The following is an 18,582-nucleotide window of genomic DNA, read 5'->3' on the forward strand; positions in this document are numbered from 1 at the left end:
GACAGTGATATGTTTGTCACTCATCAGGTGAAGCTATAGGCTCAGTTTCATGCAAGTTTCCAGTTCAGGAAAGGTCGGCCTAGCTGGCTTGTGTACATGTCTTCAAATACAGCTTTTCTGCACAGCACAAGTGGGGTGAAATAAGGATACTATCAAACGCAACACATTGCTAGCATTGCTTTTGTATTGCTTTTATTGTTTTCCATCTCTCAGCCTGAATGAAATGTAGTCATGAGCCATTTGCAGAACTTTCTTCCTGTATGTATGAGACTCTGAAGCACACATGATGGTCTGTAGTTATTTAAATACTCTCCCCAGAGAGAAGCGTTCACGTACACATTTTAGTTACCTGCAACGTGCCGCAGTAGCAGACTCTTTTATGTACGGCCATTTAGCTGCCGTGTTTTTATGATCACCGCGGCCGATCGTTTCGTTAATGAAATCCCTCGCAGCTTCACGGCAGAAGCTTGTGCTAATTCACAGACATCAAGGCTTCACGTGTCTGTGCACATCCCATAATGATGGCCAATACTCACATGCTGCTACTGGCTTTCTGTGTATAATCCTTCTGTAAAGTTCTGTACCACCTGCAACAGCTGCTCCTAAGCAGAATTCCTGTATGTGGAGAGGAGTCTTCCCTCTGCGATATTTAAGGGGATTTAAACAGATGTTAAATGTTCCTACAACAGGTTGTGTCGCATTGTAATACAATGATGACTCCATATGCTTTGGCTGCATTGGGAGATATTTTAATGTAGTTTTAACGATCGTTTGATACACCTGTCTCATTCCAAAACCTCCTTGATATCTGATTACGGAGGTATTAATTACTAGTTTGGAACCAGTAGTTGAGAGGGATGTTGAATAAAGATGTTCTTTACATGGAGAAATGTTTCTGAACGAGTGGGAATGTCAAAAAAGGAGAATTTGTAGGGCCGCTGGATGGCTCATCGGGTCGCATGCATTCAACCGCCATTTGAACTGATGAGCTGTAATGAACGTGTGGCGTGATTCCTGGGTAACGTTAGCCGGTTTCACCCAGTGAGCCGGTGGGACCGAAACTGCAGTACAGTGCTGTCTGGTGTGGCTGTAAAGTGGGTAAGATTTTCCTTTATTAGGCCACTCTTGTAAAAGAGTAAAATGTTCCCACATTGTTAGTTTTAAATGCTTAATGTACCTTTAATAGATTTTTCCTTGTGATCCTAATATAACTCGTCACATACTTGATGAGTGTTGATTACAGTTTTTTCACATTAGGCCCAGTAATTAGCTGAGTACCAATTATAAGGTAAAAAAATGGTTTGTGCTGAGAATCTTGTCATTACTTTTATCGTTTCGCTATCACAGCCTACACATTTTCCTCCGTGGCCACTGGCGAGCGTCTGTACATGCTAATTTATTTTCATTTTCCGCTGTGAAAGGTTTAGAAAATTATCTTGTCCCCGTTACGGCTCAAAAAACGTTTATTTCTCTGTCGTCTGCCTGTCCAGCGGCTAAGGCAGTTGTGGAGTTGGGCAGATGGTAATATGTTGAAATAAAAGTTCAAAAACGGCGGTGTCCGCTGTATAGGTGCATAGGTTATCGAAGAAAAATATGTTTTTTTGTCACAGAATGTAAATGAATGCATTCATTTATCAAATCTTAATTTCCAGTAGTACAAACTTATTGTTATTGATCCGAACTGGCCGCAGGATCAATGCAGTAAGTGACTTGACCATTAAATTCTCTCGGTTGTAAAGATGGCTAGTACACATCTCTGTCTCCGTATACGGCTTTATAACGAGAGCAAGTGAGGAAGTGGGAGATGACCACATTCATCTTGAGGCGAGTCTTGCTTGGCTTCCTAGGTTTATAGAGTTAATTGGACATTCTCCAGCGAGTTCATTCAGAGGGCAAGCCAGAATGCACGACTGTCTGCAGTATTTTCCTCCGCCCGTTTATTTTTCATGTTTAAATGGATCGTTTCTACTGTCTGTTGAAAAGCCAGCTCACTTCTGAAGAGCAAATTATAGCTGAAATAAACAAGAAGAGGGAAAAAGAACATTTCAGCATTTACGCAGCGCATTTCAATTTAGGACGGACGCGGGGTGCAAGCGGAAATACAGGACGTCTTGTTCTGGTGCTGTGTGAAGGCAGAGTCGAGCGCGAGCTGGGGAGGCGGTTTTCCTTTGTGACGCCGAACAGGCTTGTAGTCAGCCGGCTCGTGTCGGCGGTTGAGTTCCGTCGGTAAGGGCCGTCTCGCGCCGTGGCTTCAGGAATTAAAGGGATGCTTGAAATTCGCAGCCGCACACTTGCTCGCGTACTCTCGTTTTATTTCGGTATTGACGATTTTGTTCACAATCAGCTCTGCCAAAACAAACGCGGTCGCTTCCGATTTTTAAAATATGTGGTTTTCCAGACCGTCCCTTAGGTTAAAATTGTTGGTCGTTGTGTGGAATACGCAGAGGCGCTGGATGATCGCTACTGTACATTTGCAATGCTGAATGTGTTGGGACAGCCCTGTTTTCTTTACTCAGTAATTAGCCATCAATAAACAAATCAACAATTTAACATTATTAGCCGTTGGCTGTTATACACAGATCAGGAGCAATTAACATCGCTAATCTGTGCAAAACCATATTCGCTGCACACCAAATGTTGACAAATGCAGTATAAATCAACTAAACTCATAACATTACGCTCCCACTGGTACTCAATGAAAGTGTTTTAGATGGAAGGCACTTGTATGGAATAATCCTCATATCTTTTTGACATTACGTAATCCAAATAACTGGGCCCATTTTTTTTTTGCTGAGATTCCCAGGTATTCAGTTAACTTTACAGACAGGAGACTACAAATAAAATTTTTTAGAATATACTGTCATCTATGTCATTGCATTCATTTTACCTTTAACATGCAATTTCTTGGCATTCTTCCTTTGTTGTGTACCATTACGAATGTAAATTACAAAATGAAGCCTGCCTGTGCAATACTGAGCTACACGCTACAGATCTTTCGTTTGATTTTAACATCGTAAGAACTAGGCGATGGTCTTGCAGTCCTTGTTGCAGATTTTCAGATTCACAAACATAAAACCCAGAAGCGTTGTTATATGACACAAGTGTCAAGGCCTTTTTAAGGCGTTTGATGTATGATGTTAATTAGCACATTTCTTTGACTGCCTGGTTTATCACAAAAGACACGTTTGCTCATGAAATCCTAATGAATCTAATTCTGCGGAGCTCGTCCAGTTAAATATAACGATAATGTCATTATAATGTGAGGAGCCCCCTCTGTTTTGGGAATTGAAACATTTCTGTCCGTTTAACCACTGTTTCTCATAATTCTTTGTTTTTTTTTGAACTACGTTTAAAATAGTTAATTAATGCTGGGTAAGAGCCTTTAGTCAAAGCGTTTAGCACTGCCTGTGCTTCTCAGCTCGTTTGATAATAGATCTGCTCCATGTTCATGGAAGTGAACACTGAGTTGGATAAAGAGTAGTCTGTCTGTAGGGCGCTTGTGCTGTGTGCTTAATTTGGGGAGTAAAGTGATGCGTCTTCCTTACCGTCAAACCCAGCGGTAATGGCTTTCTGATAGAAACGATTAAACGCTAAGACTGATGTGTGAAGTACAGAAGGGCCTCTCTCTCCAAGGCTTAGCACCAGGAAGCAGACTAAAGCAAACAGTTTGGCATCCAGACCGTTACCTGAGGGAGTACTGATGATGAAACCAAGACACAACAGCTTCCCCGTCCCTGATCACTGCTGTTTGTCCATTAAAACATAACGATTTTACGTAAATGGAAAGCTTTCTTTTGATTGGCTGATACTGGCCTGTGAATGATGGCATGATAGCTCCACCCACTATGAGGTTTTGGCGAAACCTCACTTTCCCAGTAGAAGGTCATAAAAGTGACTGAACAGCCTGTGTAACTGAGATCACTAATTATTGAACTTGCGAGCTCACAGGTGAACTGAATGTTATGGATGACTTTTACAGAATGACTGATTTTCACACAAGCTGAATGCATAAGGTGTAAATGAGTATAAGCTGAGGTAACTTAAGGAACGGAGAGTTCTCCGTACTGAAGTTTAAAAGGCTCGAAGGCGTGCCTTGATGGCGTGCTCTTGATGTAGGAGGACAGAGCGCTGGAAGTCGTGAGCTTCCCAGCGCATGCAGCACTAATCCCAAATTTTCCACGGCCTGTAGCTCCAGGAACTTCCCGCTTTTGAAAGCAGGATGACACGTTTCCTGCTTTGAGATACAGCGAAGAAACAAATCGCTGCAGCTTATCGCCCACCTCTGCTTACACGCCTCCCTTCACACTCTCTAAATATGAGCCTGCCTCATGCGCACATCTTCATACACACAGATGTGCTCTGTCAGGCGAGATCCACAGTCATCAGAAGGTGTCCTGGAGAGACAGGATATTGCTCTGTGCTGCTGTGCTCTTATGTTCTGATTCCTGGAAGGGAGCGTTGCACAGACAGCCTTTAAATTAAACATGAATCAGACCGGTCCTGGCCAGTATTTGAGACTGGGCTGTAAGACCCACTAGACCAGGGATCGGCTAAGTTCACTTGGTGCCAATTTTTGTTTTTAAGGACCAGAACATAGCTGCTCAATTAAAAAGCCTGGTATACCTGAGCGTGCTCAGAGAGAACATGGCCATTAACTTGCCCTTGCGCGCAGTGTGTGTTCTGCCTCCTATAAAAGGCAAGACGAGCGACGCCCGGTGAACAGCGAGCCGTTTAACCTGGGGGCGTTTAATTAGCACTTAACGAGTAGGGTTAACGGCACCGGGCCCCGTGTGCAGTCACCGGTGTTCAGCTCCGCTGTGCTCCCCATGCAGCTCTCTGAACACTAAACACCTCTGAACGCCGGTCCCTCAGGTCCTCTGGCTCAGGCTCTGGCACTTTGTGCTGAAGATGACAGTGTGCTGCGCTTAAGCTTCGTGTCGTCCGCAGCAGCAAAAATGACCTTTTTCTAAGTTTAACAGCAGCGATGACTTTTCCTGGAGTGACCCTACCATTGGGGAAAAAGTTAAACATTGCCTGTTTTTATATTTCTTTTAATAAAAGCAGTAACACCACCATCAGGATACAAATATTGCTTATGAGTCTTTTTTTAGACCTGCAGTTATTAAATTGGAAGTCATAATCCAAGATGAGCACCACCCATCTTACAGCAGAAAAAAAAAAAACACAAAATGATGCATGTTTTTTAGTAGAAACGAGTGGTGTACAGCACAGTCCCTATGGACTGTGAAGTGGGAGGAAAATGACTACAGGTGAGTGACAGGTTGTTTATACATGCTGATTTACTCAGGGTTTAAGATGCTCCAGGGTTACATATTTGCCCTCTTCCTCTTCATTGGGGTTTTATGCCCGTGACTTCCCCTCAAACCTCAGGTTATCAGTTAAGCACGAGTCAGAGCTGAACTCTTCTCATTCCTTTATGACTCAGACATTGTTTTCTGCCAGAAAGAAAGAAAGAGAGAGAGGTTGTGGGAGTGTTTTCCCTTTGCTTTCTGAGGTAGGCTGCAAAAGTGGGGCTTTTTTTATTATGGTCTGTTGTGCCCATGAGTAAATAGAATGGTTTAGGGGGAAACAAAACTAGACGATGTTTCTCCTTTAGCAGAAGTAGTTTTTAATTTCTTTTTTAATCCATATTTATCTCATTAGAAATAATTGGAAGCTGGTAATATTCTGCTGAACCGTACTGGAACTGAGTTGCTCAGTATGCACTTGTCTGTGCAGAGATTGGGATACGGGCATTTAAGTGGACTATTTTAACTTTTCAAAACTCGGATCGTTCCAAAGTTTGGTTTCCTCTGCTTTCCCGGATGAAAGTTTCAGCCAAAAAAGAATAAACAAACAAAAAAAAGGATAGTGATTGTTCGCAGGACCTTTGCTGGACTTGCACATTTGGAAGTTTTGATAAATGCTTTTTTTTGAAAAGCTGGGGGGGGGGGAGGATCGCTGCTGTAGATCACTGTTAATGTTACATGGCGTTCGCTCCTCTTCAGAACTAATCTGCATCTGGAGCTTGTTCAGCTGTTTAGAATGCTATCAGGACAGGGAGGGGGAGGGGGGAGGGGGGAGGTGCTTTTCTCTGCTTCATTCTTCTTTCTGTCACTTCCTGCTTTGATCACTGGAGCAGAATGCTTCAGAACCAATCAGGATTCCCGCAAGCCGTGCCGCTCACCGCTCGGAAGGCTGGAGCGATCCATCCTCTCCTGAGGTCATTTGTTATTCATGCAGAATGAATTTCCATTGATGAATTGTTCTCGAGTCATCTTGACAAATTTAGTGTAGAAACAAATTGGCCGTGTTTAAGTTTTGGGCTGATGTTATTGCTCGTGGGTTATTTTGAGTAAGTTACCGGGTGTGGCTTGTCTGCAGCAGTGCTGATGTTTAGGAACATCTTTATGGGCGAGCATCGTTCAGTCAGACGAAAGCAGTTGATGATCTTTATTGATTGTAACTGGCCTTCCGCTCAGGCTGCGCTCTGAAGGCTCATAAGAGCGCTGTCTCAGCCAGTGATCTGAAGACAGGAGCAGAAGGCCTGAGGCCTCGCCGACGATGAGTCATCTGCACCAGTCAGGTTTCCCATGATGCTCCAGTGAGGCGTGACCTGCCATGGCTTCCTTCCTCGCTGGTCAGTACGCACGGGGGGGATGGCTCATGGCAGAGTCCAGCCCCAGAGCTGAGCTGGGAGAGGATGTGCTCCAGGCTGTGAGCGTTTCTCTCGTCTGCGAAGGTTATTATAACAGGATCTTTTCACACCTGAGGGCAGCCGGCCTGACACACCTTCATAAGGCTGATGATTATGGGTATTGTAGTGTAGCAGAAAATAAATGACTAAATTATAGTGATTTTAATTATGAATGTAAGTACCCTAAAAATTAACTACGCATATATAATATGTGGAATGTGGTTTTCATTTTTAACTGTGTGCGTGTGGTTGAGGGGGTTAAAACCATGTGCAATTGCAGATGTGTATGGATTATTCATTTTCCAGGGCGATCAGGGCAGTTTCCAACTTCTGATTGAACTGCACTCTCTCTCTCTCTCTCTGTCTGTCTTTCTCTCTCTCTCTCTGTGACTGAGCTCGGTTCAGTCTCTCTCTCTCTCTCTCTCTCTCGCCTGTGTCAGTTGCATCAGAGGCTGAAGGTCCTGTGAGGTGTTCTGTTTATTTCATCATTGGCATGCATTAGCCATCCCAGCCTCACTGTGCAGCTGGAGCTGTGTTCACGTTCTGCATCCGTGATTCTGGCTCCACGTTCTGCATCCGTGATTCTGGCTCCACGTTCTGCATCCGTGATTCTGGCTCCTGGCTGTCCTCATGCTGCTGTGTTGTGTGTACAGAGCTCTTACTCAACTTTAATTGCACCAGTAATGAGATTCTGATCTGCATTTCTCATCAGGCAGTTATTGCGTCTTTAAGGTTATAAAGGATTATCATCCAATTATTTTAAAAACACATTTCAGTCTGTTACCTGTATCTTTTTTAATTGCTTCATCACACCTCCATGGTTCTTTTGGAAAAGTCTTTGCACAGCCCTTAAATACAATTCATTATTCTTTTAATTGCCCAATGAAGCCTAATTAACATTATCTTCATGTGAAATATATTCAAGTTTACAAGGCAGAGATTTTTCAGATATGTGCACTTTTTTGTGTGTGCCATTTTTGTACAATACATTACAATACTGAAATAATAAACATTAATTAATCATGAATTAATTAATAATGATCATCTGCTTAAGAGTTTTAATTGCTTGGTCAACTAGCATGTTTTAAGTCATGTGTAAAATTCACTGCAAGCTCTACATTTAGTTACTGTAATTAGCTACTTTTAAAAAAAAAAAAAAGGGATCTCCTTGGGAATGTGTCCGTCTGAAATGTGTCCCAGCGCGATCTTTCCAGCGCTGAGACTGTTCCTGCTAACGGTACGGCGTTATCAGCTGGAGAGAAATGTTGACGGATGACCGTAGCTATACTTCCCTCAGATGCACTCCGGCTTTGTGCTTTGTCTTTGTTCCTTACTCAGGTTAGCTACCCTGACATGCCCAAAATGATAAACCATTTTTAATATTTTGAGCTTTTAATATTAAAAAAAAGTGTATTGTAGATTATTATCGCAACAACTTTTCAGATGCGTTTTCAGATGACTTTGGGAGCCCATGCGATGATGCGCGTATTTGAAGGTTTCGAGCAGAATTGTCGGTTCGAATACTCGGTCTGGCATGACTTTTGTGCCCTTGAACAGTAAAGTAGTCTATTTAAATGCAGCCTCTATACTCTGGGCTGGATAAAGCGGGGGGCTAAAGTGCATCGCATTTTCAGCCAGCATCCAGGAGAGCTGCTGATAAGCATAACCCCCCCCCCCCCCTTCGGGTGTTTGTCACACATTCATGCTATACCAGTTAATACACACAGAGCTCGCGCACAGTAACTGCGTTAATATCGGTTAATATACACGAAGCTCGCGCTGATCATGCTACCTTTGCCCGCCGCGGAGGCAGCGGTAATTGCGTTTGCTCTTCAACATTCTGTGGGGGAGAGAATCCGTTCAAATTGGCGGGAGTGACGGGAATGTGTTTTTTCTTCTTCTCGTAATTATTCTTCCCTTGTGCCGGATGTGTGGGCATAAGGTTAACTGTGCCATGTCATAAAGCTTGCGAGCCTGGCTTTCTGCTTGTGGCTCCTCTTCAGTCCTACACTGAACTTCACGGGTTCCACCGAGTTTCAGAAAGGAAATGAGTGTCTGATTCGATGACGTGCTCGGTTTAAAAGTACTGTGCTTCTGATGCCTGTTTTATTTTTGGCTGAATTAAGGGGACTCCATGATCCAGGTGTTAAAATGTGATGGGTTTTATGCGGTCGCAGTGACCCGGGCTGTCCTAAACCCGGGTGGAGATGACAAGGTGTGCACTGTCACATGATCTGCAGAACGCACTGATGCAGCCCAGGGGAAATGAGAGATATAAATGGAAACGAGCGCTGAGCGTAGCCGCGGTGGCTAGCAGTGCCTTGGGAATGTCTGTGGGGAATGACTGTGTGGGAATGGCTGTGTGGGAATGGCTGTGGGGAATGGCTGTGTGGGAATGGCTGTGGGCGTGGCTACTGAGCGAGTTCAGGCACCACCGGCACCTTCGGTGCGTTAGCGATGACGTTTAGATGAAAATAAGGGATCGCGTGTGGTAGCGTTAAGCGTTTGGAGGAGGGAGATTAATGAAGGCTCCGCGGTGTTTGCGGTCAGTAATGAAGTTTGGGTATCGATTGCAGCCGCTCAGTCCACTCTGGGGCTCTTGTGCGATTTCTCAGTTTTCACTGAGAGTAAGATGAAGTGAGATCTACCTCGGAAACAGGCTGGGGTTCGTCCCGGTGCGTTTGTTTTGCTTTAGTTTTTTACACAGGCCCCTTTGTGGTAAAGCCAGACTCCTTTCTGCTTGGTGTTCCGGGGCCTTCTGCTGCTCAGACAGCGTCTCGCTGGAGGACTGGGTGTCTCGACTGTTTCCCAAAACTCTACAGTGTCAGCTGGAGTCACGTAAAGGACAACAACATAGATTAATTGATGAATAAATAAATAAGTGAATTTTTTTCTGGAAAAGTGTGGGGGGGAAAAACACCTGTTTGAGAAGTGAACCCAGTGAAAGCATTCAGTTGGCCAACCTCAGGTTCTGAGCGCTTGGCATGTCCCAGATGAGCTCTGTCCTCAGGTGCTATTTCGTCATGGAGCATTCCGAGATGGAGTTGCTGTGGACGAGAGGCGCTTGATGGACAGTAAGGCTCTGAGTCTGAGCTCCAGTCGGTTCTGTTTTATTGAGCGGTTCTGAGCTCCAGCTCAGTGTGTGTTTACTGTAGCTTTGACATTTTGTCATAATCGAGGGGCAAGAAATGGTCACAGAAATAAGCTGCCAGTTGCCGGCGGGACTTGAGGACTTGAGGGCCGTGAGATGTGGGTTTTTCAGAATGGCAGCTTTTCAGCCTTTCCTAACATTTACTTTCTCAGGAAGTCGAGCTTCCGAGGGCAGAGGGCCTCCGTCTGATTGGTCCTTTTTTCAGCTCCCCTGGTCTCTGCCCGCGCTGGGGGAGAGATTTTATTTCCTTACATAGGAAGCGTTTTTAAAGATCTCGCTGTTTTTCCTTTTATCCCCGATTTTGAACGTAACGGCTCGTCGGCCCCTCCTGCCACCGCTGCGTCCGTCCTCAGATCCGTCCCGCGCACGCGTCCCTCGAGCGCCGTCTGTACCGCGGTCCGTCCGCACGGACGGTCTGAACCGTCGGCGGTGAACAGACGAGGGCCGGCAGCCTGAGGGGCTTTGCGCTTTTCCGGAGTGGGAAACGGAGAAAGAGACGCGCTGCCGTCGCGGCGGAGCTGTGAAGATGGCGGTGTAGCGGGGCGCTCTGCGCTCCTGACCTCGGCACTCTGCAGCAGCGCCGCGCTCGCTGACCCTTCGCTGTGAATGAGCGGGAGAGGAGTCTGGGGGAAGAGTGCTGAGCGCGGCGCTCCCGCTAAACGGGTTATCCCTTTCCCTGCCGTCGGCCCGCTGGGTTCTCACCGTTTAGCCTCTCTGCCCAGAGGAGATAAGAGTCCGGCTCTGTTCCTCCAGAGCAGAACCCGATAGAGCTGTATCAGTACAGACAGCATCCAGCACACCAGCCATCACCGCTGCCCCTGCTGGTGGAGAGCAGTTGGTCGTAACCCAGTGTTAGTGATGCTGAATAAACCGATATTCACAGCCAGATTTGGTGTCGGTTTTTAAATGCTGTTAACCTGACGATAGGGGACTTGGAGCGCCTCAGACTTTCAGTTAAACCAAACCAGAAGAGAAATCTAAGGCAACGCGTTAAGCCCCTCCCACTGACTGCTCTTCCCTGGGGTAAATGGAGCTCGGCGGCCATCTTGATCAGGAACAGGAAGTGCCTTTTGCAGGCCCGCCTCCAGTTGTCTGCTTTCACCGGGCTGGCCTCAGACGTTTCCGCCTGAGCGCTTCCGTTCTCCCACGCTGGTCAAACGGGCGAGAGAGAAGGAATGAGCGCTTTGTTTATTGAGCTCCGTCGGGCTTGTCTTTTTTTGGGAGGGTGTCTTCCCCAGGGGGATTGTTCACTATGACCCTAATAAGCTCCATTCTTAACTCTCAGGAATGTCTTTGTGTGTCTGGACGTTTTTGCAACAGCACTTATATATTTATTTATTGTTATTTTATTAGTTATTTAATGGGTAAATTCAGTGTCTTCTGATGCGGTCATATAAGGAAGTGGGCTGCGTAGGTCTGTTTAAGAGTGTGTATTTAAGGAGCGAGGACATCGTGGTCTTTAATGTGGGGTGGAACAGTAAAGCATTGATAGAGAGGACCTCAGTAGGCTGCTTCACACTCGTGTTTAGTACCTCTGCTCATCGATCATACGCTTCCTGCGGACAGTCCCAGAAGAGAGAGAGCCTGTTCATGGGAAACCCATGACCAGCCTGAAAAGGGCGAGATGCTATCTCACTGTGTCCCAACGCCGTCTGGTGTCTGGAGCCTATTGCCCTGAGCCAGCCCTGGGCCAGCCCTGCGTCTGTCTGATCAGAGACGTCCGTTCAGTAAACACGCGTATTCCAGCTACATGAATAACCTGCAGAGCCGTTTCTCATTGGACGCCTGGCAAATGAGAAACATCTGAAAAGGCATGTCTTCAGTTAGAGTGGGAAAGAAACTCCCTTTACTCTGAATGCAGTGTTGCAAACAAATTGGCCTCAAAATAAAAATGTGAGTTTAGCAGTAGTTTGGACGATGTCGTCAGACTCGGGAGCCTCGTCCATCGATCAGAGGGAGCTGAGCCGTTGCCGTTTTGTTAATTAATGCGCGGGAATTCAGAAGATCAACCTTTTACATCGCGCTCCGGGTGAGTGATTTCAATCAGACGCGTCCAGTGTGTGTTTGTGTGTTTTACGCTTTCGTTACTGTGAAGTTTTGTCTCGCTCAGTCAGTGTGAAAAGTGAATGTGTGTTTAATTAAACGTCGCTCCTTGGGGCACTAGTGTAACGTTAGAACTTAGCCTATTGTGCGCACATAGATTCACTTTCCACTAAATCCTCTTTGGCTGTATTTGTTCAGCCCACTTTATCAGAGCCCAGAGATCCAGCGGGCCCTTGGTGTTTGACTTCAGTTTGAAGATCAGGACGCCACGATCGCCTCGCTCCTGTTTTTGTTTGCTTGTTCTCTCTGAAAATCTCTTCATTTTTTAATGTAAGGAGATGCATAATAGAAATGGGAATGTGAAAGGAATAGATGTACTTGCAGCAGAAATCCCTGCTTGCGGAGGGGTGCGTGTTTTTAAAGGAATCACCGCCTGTTCTCTGTCGGGTCATGGGCTCCCATCGTTCCCCCAGGCCAGCTTTAATCTTCCCACGAACATCGACAAAAACATGGAGCGCACAGCTTCTCTTGTGATTTAAAAAAACCCCCCAGGAACGCATCCAAGTCGGAATGTTTTCTCGTTGGTCTGCTATGCCCAATTTTGGTCCGTTTCGCATTTTCTTTGTCGTTTCGCCGGATTATCGCTAATCGCCGTGGGTAACGGTCCCACGCGATGTCCTCTTTGGAATTAGCAGGTGTGTTCATTCCCCTCAGTATCGTTCCTCTGAATTGGCATTTTTCTCAGGTTGGCCTCCTTCTCCAAAAAGGGAGTTTATTTCTGCTGACAGAGTGCCATTCAGTACCGGAGTGAAGGGGGCTTGTTTTGCGGAGGGGGGCCGTCACATAAGCCATCATTAATGCCAGTTAATCACCTGAGCGCTTGCTGTTCAGAAGCCTCTTGTGTGTGCAGGACGGGGGGTGGCAACGTTAGCACATGGTTTCTGCTGCTCTGTTTCGGAAGGGAGTGCAGGCATGTCTCTGATCACAAGCTGCAAAGCTCACCTGTGGGCAGTGAGCTCCATGCGTGCTTCATAAACCCTCCAGAGTCGCCTGTCAGTTTTGATTGGCCCAGCATCTGCATGAATGTCATTCAGAACGGACTGTGTGCTGCAGGCTCAGTGCTGCTATCAGCTCTGCTCAGCTGTGAGGACAGTTCTGATTAGCATCTCAGCCTGTTTTTAAAAAGCTAATTACAGCTGGGGTCCCAGTGCAGGAACTTGAGCTATTTCTGCTCCACAGAACGACGGCTCAGTGTAGCCTGCTCCCCCCAACCATGTCCCCCCCCCAAACAATACACTTCCCAATGTTGCATGGATTATTGCAGTTTTAACAGCTTGTATATCAAGGTTCACGGTGTTTGGGGAAAAAAAAGAATTAGATCATTGTGAATCAGTGCGTGGAGCTGTGGCCTCGGGGCCCACAGCGCCCCCCTGTGGTGGAGTCCTGCACTGCGCCAGCAGGAGGCTGAGGGGGTCTGGCGTTGCATGCTGTGGTGTGGCAGTTAGGGGCCTCATTCCCCCACGCTGGTCCTGCACACGCTCGTTTCCCCACGCTGGTCCTGCACACGCTCATTCCCCCACGCTGGTCCTGCACACGCTCATTTCCCCACGCTGGTCCTGCACACGCTCATTCCCCCACGCTGGTCCTGCACACGCTCGTTTCCCCACGCTGGTCCTGCACACGCAGCACACACGCTCGTATGAATTCCATCGAGGCTCTTAATAAATCTGACAGACAGCTATGTGCCGTTAGGCCTGAGGGAACAAATAAGCTGGTGACATTTCTTAAAAACGTCTTTAAGAAAGTTGTTTTCATAACAAATTACTGTGCAAATTGGTGTTTTTCTTGCCTGCATAGCTAATTTTGCGTTCTGCGAAGCTTTGTAATACGGTGCTTAAAGAGGGGAGATTTGTGAACTGCAAGTGTGGAAAGAACTTGATGTAATTGGGAGTGTAATATTCAGACCCCTGTGATGTTTAAAGCAGTTTTCTTCTCTGATTTTTCGCCTTGCTGCTTTTCAGATATTATGGTCTGATTTGCTTTCCCCCCTTTAAGGTGATGCTGTCATTGTGAAGTCTAAGTTTGATATAATTTCAAACTTTAGTGGCAAAATCATGAAAGAATTCTGAGGTTTAGACTAATGGGCAGGGAGCCTGGCAGGAGGTCTGTGGGCTTCTGCCGAGCTTTAGCCAGGTGAGTCACCTCAGGTGCTCCTGCAAACTCCTGCAAACTCCCGCCCATACAAACGAGCTCTCAGCTGCAGGAGAGCGTCCCGGGCTCCTGGGGGCGCTGCCTGCTCACAGGCGACTGCTGCTGACATGCCAACAGGGCTTCGAAAGGAAGAAGAAGAAAGGAATGGGGGGTTATGGTTATTGTAGTTTTGGATTTCGGTGCTTTCCTGAGGTGTTTCAAAGCCAGCTTATTTTATGCCAGTCCTCCGCCAACATCGCCGTGGAAACGCCTTTGAGAGAAGGGGGGGGGGGGGGCAAGGGGGGAGGGGGGGCAGGGAAGCAGCCAGACTAAAGGGTGGATCTGTGAAGAGCTTACGCTCCAGATGGGAGATTAAAGAGGATCTTCCATGTTTGCAGCGGCTAATTTGCCAACTGGAAGCGATTAATGAGTAGGAGGAAAATAACGGGCCGCATTTTGAAAGGTCTCCTGGCACACGCATGTACGCACACACACACACTCAAACACACACACACACGCACACACGCACGCACACACACACACACAGCACATCCTGTTGTGTCTGCTGCACCTGATCTGCACCTTGAGCAGGTGATTTATTCAGGTGTCCAGGCCCTGATCTGTACTGCTCAGTCAGGAACATGAGGAAGCCCTTCTGTGTGTTTGGGGCTCTTGGCAAGTGACTGACAGACCCAGTAGGACCCAGAAGGCAGAAACTCCAGCGTTCACTTTGTCCAAAAAGCCTTGAAACATGTGAAACATAACATTTCACAGGGCTAATTCAGGGCAATTTAGTGTCCTGCTTTGCTGTGCTTTGTGTAAAAAGATGTTTAGCAAATTATTATAATGGTATTGCTCAGTTTTATTTATTTATTTCATTCGAGGGGATTAAACACATCTATGCAAATGATGAATAGGGATTTAAAAAATGTAAATCCTGTTCTTGCTTTTTTCGTTTGGTTTTTGAAGCGATTTCCTCTAGCTGTCAGTGGCTGTTGTTGTAATAACAGTTGTTCTTTTTTTTTTGTTTTTTAATTCCCATCTGACTTGGACCGTTGCTTTTAGCAGAAGCGTTCGGTGCGGACGCGCTGGCGGCTGTGATTGGGCCTGCAGCCAGTCAGGCGTTGTGTAACCGTCCGGCTTTCGGGTCTGGCTGAGCCCGAGTAGCGGAGCGCCGTGCTAGCGCTCGTCAGACTGAGACGCGTGTTCTGGGTTAGAGCGCACACTGACACACTGGTGACTAACGCACACTGACACACACACTGACACACTGGTGACTAACGCACACTGACACACACACTGACACACTGGTGACTAACGCACACTGACACACACACTGACACACTGGTGACTAACGCACACTGACACACACACTGACACACTGGTGACTAACGCACACTGACACACTGGTGACTAACGCACACTGACACACTGGTGACTAACGCACACTGACACACACACTGACACACTGGTGACTAACGCACACTGACACACTGGTGACTAACGCACACTGACACACTGGTGACTAACGCACACTGACACACTGGTGACTAACGCACACTGACACACTGGTGGCTAACGCACGCTGACACACACACTGACACACTGGTGACTAACGCACACTGACACACTGGTGACACACAGGCAGTGACAGTCCTCTCTGTTCCACACTAGTTTAATCTTCCATGTACACAGGCTCAGAATCTGTGATGGGCTGTCCTGAAGGCTGGAGATGAACGTTACCCTGTGCTCTAGTAATTGCTTGAGTATTGTATTCCTCTTGTATTCCGGTGAATTAAAGTTGTATTAAGTTTATTGATATTTCAGTTTTGGCGTATATTTTGGATTGGCCCGGACAGCTGTTGGTCTGCACGCCATTTCAAATGTTTTTAGCAACTGCAGTACCAGAGGTTAACTTCTCATTTAATCTCTTCTGCTCCTAGCCCCCCCCTGACCCCCCCACTTGAATATTTACCGATTTCCCCCATCGAGCAGAGTCACTGGGCTGAGGAGATGAGGGGGAGGGAAGGGGGGAGGTCTGAAATGTTTTCTTTTATGCTTGGTTGTCATAGCAACCGCTCCGGGAACACGCGCACCTACACGAGCGTTAGAGCGCACGCACCCCAGGAAGAGGAGAACGGGGGGATCTGGGGGGGGGCGGCACTGGCAGGGAGCCTTCTGCACTCAGGGGTGTTCTTACATGCATGTGTGTGCGCGCAACTGTGTGTGTGCGTGTGTGTGCGTATGTGTGTGTGGGCTGTGGAGCTGCGAGTTCAGTTCTAGTGCTGATAGGGTTTTCCTGTAGCTGCTGTGTCTCTGTCTCCCTCATTCTGACAGCATGCTTTTCTGCCTCCCAGGTGAATACAAGAAGGACGATCTCCTCGAGGCAGCACGGTGAGTACTCGCTCTCTTTCTCTCCCCTTCATCCCTCCATCATTCTCTATCTCTTCTTTTTCTCTCTCCATCTTCTCCACGCCCATCAACTGGCCCCATAAATGAGTCTAAAGCTCATTTAACAGCTGCAGACCCACTCAGAGGCATCGCATAGACGTTTCTCTGGCTTTACTCCACACACTGGGGCAGGGAGGCTTCTCCTGGGCAAGAGGAGGGTCAGAGGAGGAGGAGAGTCAGAGGAGGAGGAAGGTCAGAGGAGGAGGAGAGTCAGAGGAGGAGGAGGGTCAGAGAAGGAGGTGGAGGTGGGTCAGAGGAGGAGGAAGTGGGTCAGAGGAGGGGGTGGGTCAGAGGAGGAGGAGGGTTGGAGGAGGAGGAGGAGGTGCTCATGCCAGAACACTTCGCTCCTGCAGACAGTGGCATTCCAAACCCGGGGCTATAATTAATGGACAGATAAACAGCCGTTTTCAGGCCTTCTGGTGCTCAGTGGTCTGTAGGCCTGGACAATTAAGTGAATTCAGTGATATAGTAGAAAATATTGACTGATTTTATGTGAATTCCGTTAGAATTGTAGGCTAATTAAAAGTGAATAATGACCTGAAAGTTTTCTCCGATAGGCTGTCAGGCTTCAGTAGGCTGATGGGCTGCAGACCTTGTTCAATACACATTTTATTTCGCTATTCTGGAAAAACGGAAGACATAAAAATAGACAAAGCGTGGCTGCATCTTAGAAATCATGGCCTGCGTAAGACTGCAGCGCATTGGGCTTACGCCTGCAGTTCTGTGTGCTGCGCACGCAAAGGGGATGGGGGGGAGGGCGGTAAATTACGAGGCATTGTGGGAAATAAACACGCTAAATGAAGTTAACCGTGCGGCCCTGCCCCTGGGAAAGGGCGCCCTCTTTAGGGCAGGAAGGAACTGCCCCACCCCCAGGGTGGAGCATCAGGGTTCTCTCAGGCCACATCTGTATTCCTGCGTCATGCTTATTCCAGCTGTGTCACGCTCACGTGCGTGTGTAGTACACCAGGCTCACTCCGGAGATTTCACCGGGAGGTTGAATACGGCTTTGTGTGGTTAGATGGACTCCTTTCTCTGTTGAGGAGCTTGATTATTGTGCCTGGTCTGGTTTGGTTTGACTTTGGAAACACGACTCAATTCATAGCCTCCCTCTCTCCCTCCCTCCCTCTCTCTCTCACTCTGTCTCTCTCTCTCTCTGTCTCTCACTCTGTCTCTCTCTTCCTCTCCCTCTCTCTGTCTCTCACAATCTCTCTCTTCCTCACTCTCACACTTGTGACTAATGTACTGAGTCTCACACTTTGTTCTGTTGTTTCTAAAATATTATCTTGCTTCAGGAGTTCAGTGCTCTCAATTTTTTCGCAAGTTTAAAATCTTTCTGTGAGAAGCTGTTCTGTGGCTGTGTGTCTCCCTCTTCCTCCTGTGGCTGATTGAGTGAGAGGGGTGCTCTGTCCTGTCCTGTCCTGTCCTGTCCTGTCCTGTCCCGTCCCGTCCTGTCCTTTATAAAATTTTGTCTTGCTGCAGGAGCGGCAATGAAGAGAAGCTCATGGCTCTGCTCACTCCTTTAAACGTCAACTGTCATGCCAGCGACGGACGCAAGGTAAGACACTGGCGGCACACCTTCACAGTGTCCACAGCCTTCACAGTGTTGCCTTCACAGCGTCCTCAGCCTTCACAGTGTAGCCTTCACAGTGTAGCCTTCACAGTGACCCTAGCCTTCACAGTTTAGCCTTCACAGTGTCCCTAGCCTTCACAGTGTAGCCTTCACAGTGTCCTCAACTTTCACAGTGTAGCCTTCACAGTGTCCACCCCATCCCTACATCACTGTCAGCCCGTAGGACACCAGCGTTACAGCCTTCACAGTATCCACAGCATAGCCTTCACAGTGTTCGCCCTGCCCCTACATCACTGTCAGCCCGTAGGACACCAGCGTTACAGCCTTCACAGTATCCACAGCATAGCCTTCACAGTGTTCGCCCTGCCCCTACATCACTGTCAGCCCGTAGGACACCAGCGTTACAGCCTTCACAGTATCCACAGCATAGCCTTCACAGTGTTCGCTCTGCCCCTACATCACTGTCAGCCCGTAGGACAC

At 47.3% G+C, this 18,582-nt stretch overlaps 1 protein-coding gene across 3 annotated transcripts in view; it reads left to right on the forward strand.

Annotated features, from left to right (window-relative positions):
* The window catches only part of tnksb (tankyrase, TRF1-interacting ankyrin-related ADP-ribose polymerase b), a 52,497-nt gene that overhangs the window by 13,014 nt on the left and 20,901 nt on the right, over window positions 1-18,582 (forward strand). For all 3 annotated transcript variants that reach the window (XM_035379899.1, XM_035379900.1, XM_035379901.1), the window contains exons 4-5: window positions 16,439-16,475; window positions 18,012-18,087. In XM_035379899.1, coding sequence (XP_035235790.1) covers window positions 16,439-16,475; window positions 18,012-18,087 — 113 coding nt within the window. The remainder of the gene's footprint in view (window positions 1-16,438; window positions 16,476-18,011; window positions 18,088-18,582) is intronic.

This window comes from Anguilla anguilla, chromosome 10 (assembly GCF_013347855.1).
Source record: "Anguilla anguilla isolate fAngAng1 chromosome 10, fAngAng1.pri, whole genome shotgun sequence".
Classification (NCBI taxonomy): domain Eukaryota; kingdom Metazoa; phylum Chordata; class Actinopteri; order Anguilliformes; family Anguillidae; genus Anguilla; species Anguilla anguilla.